We start from the raw sequence: 8826 nt of genomic DNA on the forward strand, positions 1-8826 counted from the left end.
GCTCCTTGAGCTCCTCCATGCTCCTGGAGCCGGGCAGTCTGTCGTGGATCACCTGCAGGGGGAGGTTCGGGGGAGGTTTGGGGGAGGTGTGGGGGGAGGGGAGGCGGGGAGGCGGGCAGTTCGTGGGTCACCGGCCAGCGCAGGTCAAACTGGCGGCACTTTTCAAACAGCGCGTCCGTCTCCTCCTTCGTCCACGTGGCGTGCTGCAGGACGGTGGCGTACTCAGAGTCGGAGTAGGAGAGGATGCGCACCGTCTTGTTGAAGCGCGCAAACGTGTACGTCGTGTTCTTGTCGTTGTTCTTCTTCCAGTGCCGCAGCCGAAGCGCATCCGTCCGCGCCGCATTCTCAAACGGGCGCCACTCCCACCCGATCAGCCGGTGCTCCTTCTCCTTGAAGCCGTCGGGCGGCGCCGTCGTCGGGACGAGAGGCACCGCCGGAGCGTGCATCGAGTCGCCGTCGTTGTGCAGAAGCGCAAACACCTCGCGGCTCATGCCCTCCGGCTTCTGCACCGACGGCTTTGGCCGACGCGCGGGCGCGGCGCCCGGCTCGTGCTTGCCAAGCCCCAGGATGTCGCGGAAGTCGGACATGTGTGGTCACACACACGGCGCAGGGTTCCCCTGCGAGTTGGTATGGTAGCCTTCAGATACTGTTCTTCACAGAAAAACAGAAGGACCCAAGACGCACAAGCACAGACAGTCGAGAAGGGAGAGAGACAGCAACGACAGTCAGAAGTCAGCGCTGGGTTCCAGGAAGGCGAATGCGATGACGGCCTCTAGTGTTCTTCACCTTTCTACCTGACCTGACCTAGCGCTGCCACGGCGGCTACATGAATGAATGTTTTGGTGACGTCACAACTCCTCTCTATAATCTAAACGAATGTACGATGTCCGCGTCAGGCGCGCGCCGCGAGCCCCGGCTGCTCCTGCGTGAGGCCGCTCTCTAAGTGGTCCAACCCACCGTCGAGGGCTCCTCCGCGGCAGAGGTCTCGCGAGCGCGGGGCGGATCGGCAGCAGCGGACGACTACTGGTCCCCCACAGGCTGGCCTAGTTTATATGGAGCGAAGCTGCGTAGCGTCGATCTCGAGGCGCGACTCTCACGCACAATGAACCAGCCCAAAGGGGACTGGAGAGATGGACGCACCAGCGGGCTCGTGATCAAAACGCTCACAACCTCGGCTCTCTTTTACCTCCGCTGGTCTCTCGCGGCCCTGACAGAACGCAGTATGGCAAGTCCCCATATGAATAGGAGATGCAGTAGCTTGCCCTTTCTCTCAGGCGATACTTGATGAGTTGAGAATGAGCTCATCAGTTTGAATGAGGTTTTCGATCAGAGACGCCCAAAAGTTTAGCATGGCAGGACCGAGCACCGAGGCGGTGGAGGCGAACTGCGGCCGGAGGCACGCGGCAAACTCTTCGCGCTGAAAAGTTTCGCTCCGGGCGCCCTCCCCCTCTCCGGCGTTGAGACGATGCCAACGACGTGCATACTCGCCGCGCTCGTCCTCGCGGCTGCCCTTGGTCCGGCCGCCGCTGTCTTGCCTTGCCTCCCGATCTCGGAAGACCACGTGCAGTGGACCCTCGACAAGATTGCCAAGGCGCAGATCATCACCTCACCGTGGCCGCACGTGCAGATTGAGGAGTACTTGCACCCACAGGTGTACGCGTGCGCGATCCATTACTGGCCAGAGGATCCGGAGTGGAGGATCCGCAAAACGTCCCAAGACGGAGTGGGGACGCGGCCCAACCGAACCGCGATCGACCTGGAGAACTTCTTCCACAACTACAACTATCGCCGGGCGGTGGAAGAGAATGTTCAGCCATTGAGGAATGGGTACTCGGCGCTGTCGTCGAGGAACACGATCGACTTTTGGCGGGACTACAAGGCGAAGATTGGTGGCGAGAACGCCCTCGCCGTGACCAATGCCTGGCTCAACAAGTTCGAGAAGACGCTCTCGGTGCGCCCACTGCTAAAGGATATCTGGCAGGCGATGGGCACATATGTTGAGAACCACACGGTGGCGCAGCGTGGCTCGCTGCACTGGGACGAGGCGGGCTACTCTGTCATGCCCCACCTGGACACGGCGTCCACGTGGATCGTCACGTTGCTACAGTACATGCCGCAGTGGGACGAGCTCGAGCTGATGAGGGACCAGGGCACCCTGCTAGTGAAGCGGTGAGGGCCGGCCCCGCTCCCAACGCGCGCCACCCCAAATGGAACCCAGATGTGATTGCCTGCGACACTGAGAGAGAATCGATCCCCATTGAGCTGTTCTATCCACTCCACTCATAGGTGGGAGCCCGACGATCAGCAGCGGCACTTCGAGAGCGGGGGGCGGCCGCTTCCCATCTGGGACAAATGGAACAACAAAGTCGGCCCCATGCATGGCCCGTTGCGCACCACGCAGTACGAGCTCAAGGCCAAGACTGCCTTCATCCCAAACTCGATCCTTGCTTTTGCGCCGTGCGACTCGTCGTGGCACGCGGTCGAGGAGGTCAGGGAAGGTTACCACCGCAAGGTGATGGCAACTTACATTGAGTGGGGGCCCGGCAAGGAGCACCGCCTCGCAAACGAGACCGCCTTCGACCGAGTTGGCCACTCCATCCCCCCGGGCGAGTGCATGATCTGACGCGCCCCTCTTTTGGAGGTACGACCTTCGTATCACGGTGTTCCAGACGAAGTTTTTGTAATGTGAGATTTTGACCATTTTGTGAACGCACCACTCACAATCCCATGTGTCCTCATAACCTCCTATCTAGATCCTGCCACACGTACTCCAGCATTACTGGGAACACGTCCCGTCGCTCGCATTGCGTAGCGGGTAGGCCTCGTCGCATACTAGGCAGTACCGGCGGGGTGTGTTTCTTGGGACCAAGGGAAGGCGTGCCCCTTGTGGATTAGTGCCGAGCGCGCTGATGCGCCCAGAGGGGGTCATCCGGCTCTTGCTCAGCATGTAGTCATTCGGCAACAGGTTGAACCCGCCGCTGCAGCGACGACACCCAACGTCGCAGCCGCGTGAGGTGGTGTGTCCCAACCGAAAGACGGTGCGCCAGGTGGAGCCGCGGTCGAGGGAGGCGAGGACAGAGTAGAACGAGGCGCCAAACAGCACGCCGTCATTGGCGAAATCGGGCGAGAAGGCGACAATGCGGCCGTAGCCGCGCACGGCGTTGGCCCGGTAGGATGGAAGGTCAAAGACCATCGGCTCGGCCGCACCGACCACCGCCATAGCAGTCTCCCCCAGGGTGCAGTCCCGGGAAGACGGGCGTCCTCGGATTGCGCCGCCGCCCACAAGACCGACCAGCACCTCTCTCCCAGCGGCGTCGACCTGTAACGCGCCAAGCCCGACACGACTCTTGAGAGGCGCGCACCAGCCTCGATCAGCGAGGCTGCGGAACACAAGCGTGCCGCGGTGGACGCCGATGACGAGGTCGTCGCCCAACAGGGCGGCGGTCCAGTTCCCTGACCCGGTTCGGCCAGCCAGTTCGAATGGCTCCCACGACCGTCCCCCATCCTTTGAAAGATGCAGCTCCTGCTCGCCAGGGTCGTAGCCGCCCGGGAAGAGGGCAGCGCTGAGGGAGGCGCCGATGTACGCGAGGTCGTCCTTGCCCAGCGGCGTCAGGAGCGCGAGTACCGTTTGGTCGCTGGCAAAGTGTGGCGACGGCGACACCTGTGTGCTCTGGAGGCGAGGAGGTCGCCACGACGTCTCAAACGTTGCGCCGCCGTCGGTGGAGCGCGCCACGCCGAGGTTGAAGCCGCCGACGAACACCGTCGCGTCTGTCTCAAAGGTTGGCGAAAACGCGATCGAGTGCACCATCGCTCGCGCCATGCTGGCGAAGAGCGTCGGCAGCTTCACGTAGCTCCAGGTAGCCCCGCCATCGATGGTGCGTAGCAGCCCATTCACGTGCACCGTCGACCGAAGCGCGACACCGTTGCGCTCGAAGTTAGGCGCGTGTTCCACGACGTTGTGCATCCTCGCCAGAGGGCTGTCAAACTCTCCACACTCAGCGAGACCGCCGCCTTCGCCCTGGCAGACGGCCGGCCACGGCGAGGTCATCCTGGCCAGTTCGATGGGCGGGGCACCGTCTGGTGAATATTGCAAACTGTAGGAGCGCAGCGCTCGCTCGCTCACGGAGGCGGTGACACAGTCTCCCGCAGTGGGGCATGCGGATAGATGGAAGCCTCGCTCTCCCCCGACGTCGCTCCGCCCCACCGAAAGCGAGAGCAACTCCTGGCCTATCGTCTCGAGATGGCGCCACGCAGAGTCTCGCGCTCGGTGCCGAAAGATTCCAACGTACGACGCGACGAACGCGTCGCCACTGTCAGCGCAGGAGAGGTGAGAGAAACTCGGCCCGCCGCTGCCCCTCCAATCTGGACAGGAGCGGCAGATTGCGAGCCCGTTGGCGAGCTCGTTCGCCCACGTGCGGCCTCCGTCGGTGCTGCGGAACACGCTGCCGTGGACGCCGCGGTCAGCAAAGCCCTCGGTGACGACGAGGAGAGCGCCGCTCCTTGTAGAACACACATGGGTCACGTCGGAGGCCGCGGCGCCACCCGCGGCTGTGAGCTCTCCGAGCAGCGCGCTTGTGGGCTTGCGGTCCGGTTCTTGGGTCCGAGGGAGGCGAATGTGCCACACGCCCCCCGCCGATCCCGCAAAAAGCTCGATGGGCCCGCCCGCAGAAGGGCTGGACGTCGCCACCTCGGCGAGCGACGATGTGACATTGGCGAGCATTATTGCGGTCCGCCACTTGTTGCCACCGTCCGTCGACCAGAGGATCTCCCCATCCGTGTCACCAGCGACGAGTGCGCTGCTCGTCGCGGTGACAAAGACGACGCTGCGGTTGACGTCGCTCACCGGCTGAAAAGTCTCGCCGTGGTCCTCAGACCGCAGCAGTTGCGAGCCGGACCCGATGAGCAGCGCGACGCCACTCGCTGCAAAGTCATGCGCGAGGGCAAGGACGGGTGAGCCGCGGCCATCAAAGGCGCCCCGAGGAAGCGGCGCGCGCGAGAGCTTGTTCCAGTTGATGCCACCGTCCCGCGAGCGCCACAGTCCGCAGGCGCTCTTTGCGCCGCCCGCGCCAAATGCAGCAAAGACGGTTTGGTCGGAGCTGAAGGCGGGAGAGATGACAATCGTCTCTGCCGGCTGGAAGTGGGCCTTTTGCCCCCCGAAAGGGGCAAAGAACTTCCTGTCCGGGAGGCCCCGGTTCGCCAGCGTCCACGTCTCGCCTCCGTCGGATGATTTGAGCATGTTCATTGCCGGCCGGACTCTTGTGAAGAGGGTGGAGCCGTCGCGAGACACGGCCAGCGCCGTCGCCTGCTCGTGGGGAATGTGCCCCGGCCAGACGCAGATCAGGGGAAGCATCCTCCGTCTAAGGGAGTGGCGTTGGCTTGGTTGATCGCGAGAGAGATTTTAGCAATACAAAATGTGTTTGTGTTGATCGCCGCGCATGTAGAAGCCGCGAGTGGCGAGCAAGGCGGTTGCGGACGGCCGATCTGCGATGAGTTTGTCGGGTTTCTCTTTTTTCTTACGGACATTTAGCAAAGAAATCTTTATCGGGCATGAAGAAAAATCGTCGAAAGAAATTCGTCCTTGGACGTCCCAGCCAAAGTGATCCTTCCGCGCTCAAAGGAAGTGCCGACAGAGCGCGCTCTGGCATGGCCCGCGTCAAGCCGCTGCGACCACCGCCACCTCCACCGCCGCCGCCTCCGCTGCCTCCGCTGCCTCCGTCTCCGCCCACGCAGCCGCCGCAGCCGCCGCAGCCGCCGCTGCCACCGCACCCGCCGCCGAGTCCTCCGATCCCTCCCTCGCCGCCTTCGCCGCCTCCATCGCCGCCCTCACCGCCGCCGCCGCCGCTCTTTCGCTGCCACGAGATGCCGCCGCTCACTGTGGCGATAGCCAACGTCATCGTGGCGACCTTCATGGCCGAGCACCCTCTCTCGGCGCTCGCTCCGCCTCCCGAGGGCGTGGAGGTGAACACTTACGCCCTCACGACGAACGTCTATCGAGCAAACAACACGCTCGAAAGCTTCAGCTACGAGGGCATCAAGCTCTACGGCTGCGAGCGCGACGGGATCGAGCGCGAGCGGTCGTGGTTTGAGCGCTTGCTCGACGCCACGCCTGATGCCCTGAGCGACGTCTGGGGCGTCGCCCCCGCCTCTGTCAAGGACCATTACCTGCCAGACGCGATTCGAATGGAAGTGACCGGTGTGCGCTTCACCGGTACACTCAAGTACCACGTCACTCAGCTCGGGATTCCGGCCGGCAGCGGCGACCTCCGCTACGAGGCGGGAGGCACGATCGTGTACGACGACATCTCGATTCGGATGTCGGACATTGAGGCGGACCGCGGCGCGGCCGGCAGGCCTGTCCGCTGTGGAGGCACCGTCCAGATGATGTCCCTCAACTACACCGGCCCCTACCACGGCTCCGAGTGGATGTACATGGGCAACTCTCCCCTCCGGCCAGACATGATGGGCTTTATCTGCGACGGCCACGAGACGGAGAACCACAACCCCCTCTCGACAGGCTGGCACTGGGTCGGCCCGGGACCGCCCCCGACCGGCCTGCTGGCAAAGTCGAGGGAGAGCCTGCAGGAGAAGTGCGCGCTCGCGACGCCCGTCGAGCGCCTGCTTGGCTTCTGCGTCTTCCCGTGGGCGTGGCCTCAGGCGATGGTGCGACTGGCAGAGATGCGCCCGGGGGCGGCGACCGCGGTGCTGGGCTTCTACTGCGTCCTCCCGGCGGCCTTCTGGCTCGGCGTCATCTGGTGCTGCTGCCGGCGATCGCGCCCCGCAACGGCCCGTGCGGCGACGCACCACTCTCGCACCATGCGCCCGTCCGAGTCGTATGAGCCGGGCGCGCGAGACAGCTCCAAGGCGCCGCCCCCGTTCGTGCGCATCCCGTCGGAGGCGCCGGTGGGCGTCACCGTGGTGTGGTTCGTCGGCGCTCTCGTGAGCAAGTGGCGCCGCGGCAGCTCGCGCGCCGTGTCGCGCAATCCGTCGCAACAGTCGGTGACGAGGCAGTCGGCGACGAGGCGGCCGCTGCTCCGTGAGATGAGCGACGAGGTGGGAGCCGCGAGCTCTCGCCCCGCCGGGCCGACATGCGGACCGGCCCTCACAGCGCTGGTGGCCGAGCAAGAGAGGGAGCCGGCGCAGCAGCTGCTCCGGGGCTGCGGCCACGCCAGGCAGCGAGCGTCGCAGAAGCCGTCGGCTGTGACCATCGACATCGACCGCGACAGTGCGAGCGAGATGCAGGTCTAGACCACAGAGTCACCCCGGATACGTTCTTGCATGTTGATCTTCTGTGGCCCGGAGTACTCTGCTTTACGTGTATGTTCCTACGTTCAGTGCGGCGGTTTGTTCAGTGTAGCTGCCTGTGTTGTCGCCAGTGTGCCCGTGATCGGTGTGCGTGATGTGATGTCGTCGGAGTCTTCAGTCTACGCTTGGCGCCCTCCGTTACCGCCCTCGTACCTAGTTTGTGACGTACGGCATCGCGCCGATGCTCACGCCACTCCGCTGGCACTGCGGCAGCTCCTCTCCGGCCCACAAAGAGTGAAACTGAAAGTCGCCACAAAACCACAGACCGAGTCATTGTCGGAGAAGCTCCGCCCCGGCGCGCCGGCCCCGCGCAGCCTCCCCCGCGCGCCGCGGCGCCGACCGCCCCGGTCGAGGCGAACAAGGGGTGCCTCGGCGGGTCGTCAGCAAAGAGCGGCCCGCCCGCCCGCCGTACATGAGGACCGGCACAGCCCAGCCCGCCGAGGCTCGCTCTCCCAGCTGCCACGCGCGCGGTGGCGCTTCTCCGGCGAAATTTTGATCAAGCTCTTTGTCGACAAACCTGTGCCCGAGCTCCTCCTGCTCGACTGTGCGGCGGAACCGGCCCCTGGATGCTGAGATGTGAGGCGCCGGCACTGTGATGAGCGTCGGCAGGACCCTTTGAAATCATAAATGGCGGCGTCTGGAGAGGCCCCCACGGCCGGGGGCGGTAAGTGGGTGATAGGAGGGTGATAAACGACCATCACATCCTGTAGACGACCGTCGCATGACTCGAGCGCTGAAGCTCATGCAGCCAAACGGCAAGGTGGCACCCGCCAGGCACCGGCTCTGCTAGATGGACATAGCCCAGTGATGCATGGCGCTCACGCCGCAGCACTCTATTGGATGCGGATCGCCGCCCTAAGCTCGAGAGCGTTGCGCGTCGCAGGCGCCGGACTGCTGCGCAGCGCGAGGCATGCAAGTTTGTGCAGCTGGGCCAGGAGGGCAGGGAGGCGGCCAGGTCCTCCCCAACGCACGCTCGACGCCTAGCCTGGTGAGCCGCGTGCGCGGTACTCCAGCTGACGCTCGTTGCTGCCCTCGGAACCTCTGGGCGCAGCTTGCCACCACGGCGACGGCGGGCCCTGCAGCCGGCCCTGCTGCGCCGCCCTTCTCCCTGAGCGAGGACAAATGGGCCACGCTGCGGGCCAGGGCCGGCTCGACGATGCACTCCTCGCCGCCTTTTGCGAGAGTGAGCTCGGCTGCGCCCCTGGCCGAAGTGCGGTGCGCGTCTTGCCATGCTCTGATCTGTAACATCCGTGGCCGCCTCCCTCGCCGCCGGCGCCGCCTCCCCCGCCCGCGCGGTGCGTGGGCTCCGGCGAGTGCCTAGGGAAGCTGACGAGCCAAAAAAAAGTGCTCGGCGATGCTGCGCGACCCGGAGCACAAGTTTCGTGGTTACTGCCAGGGCCTCGCTAACGTGTAGACCGCGTCGACTCACGCCTCCACGGTTGAGCATAGGCGGGCTACTGCCATGGCACCGGCTGGAGCACCGACTGGCCCGGCAGCGCGTGCGCGGGGCGGTGTGTGCTCCAC

The 8826-nt window shown here is 64.7% G+C and overlaps 3 protein-coding genes across 3 annotated transcripts in view; 1 reads left to right on the forward strand and 2 right to left on the reverse strand.

Moving 5' to 3' along the window:
- EMIHUDRAFT_466659 (hypothetical protein) overlaps positions 1 to 587 on the reverse strand; it is a gene marked incomplete at its 5' end in the record, with an annotated part of 2157 nt that extends 1570 nt beyond the window's left edge. The window contains 2 exons of the mRNA XM_005792247.1: positions 1 to 52; positions 132 to 587. Coding sequence (XP_005792304.1) covers positions 1 to 52; positions 132 to 587 — 508 coding nt within the window. The remainder of the gene's footprint in view (positions 53 to 131) is intronic.
- Positions 588 to 2776: 2189 nt separating this feature from the next.
- On the reverse strand, positions 2777 to 5350 carry EMIHUDRAFT_108852 (hypothetical protein; the record flags this gene model as incomplete). The annotated part of the gene is made up of 1 exon (XM_005792248.1): positions 2777 to 5350. One exon carries the CDS (start codon positions 5348 to 5350, stop codon positions 2777 to 2779), a length of 2574 nt encoding a protein of 857 aa, XP_005792305.1.
- A 255-nt stretch (positions 5351 to 5605) lies between these two features.
- Positions 5606 to 7474, forward strand: EMIHUDRAFT_439830 (hypothetical protein). Its single transcript, XM_005792249.1, has one exon. The coding sequence runs from the start codon at positions 5644 to 5646 to the stop codon at positions 7243 to 7245; it is 1602 nt and encodes a 533-aa protein (XP_005792306.1). The 5' UTR covers positions 5606 to 5643; the 3' UTR covers positions 7246 to 7474.
- Positions 7475 to 8826: the final 1352 nt, after the last annotated feature.

The sequence above is a fragment of the Emiliania huxleyi genome, assembly GCF_000372725.1.
Source record: "Emiliania huxleyi CCMP1516 unplaced genomic scaffold EMIHUscaffold_109, whole genome shotgun sequence".
NCBI classification, from domain to species: Eukaryota; Haptophyta; order Isochrysidales; family Noelaerhabdaceae; genus Emiliania; species Emiliania huxleyi.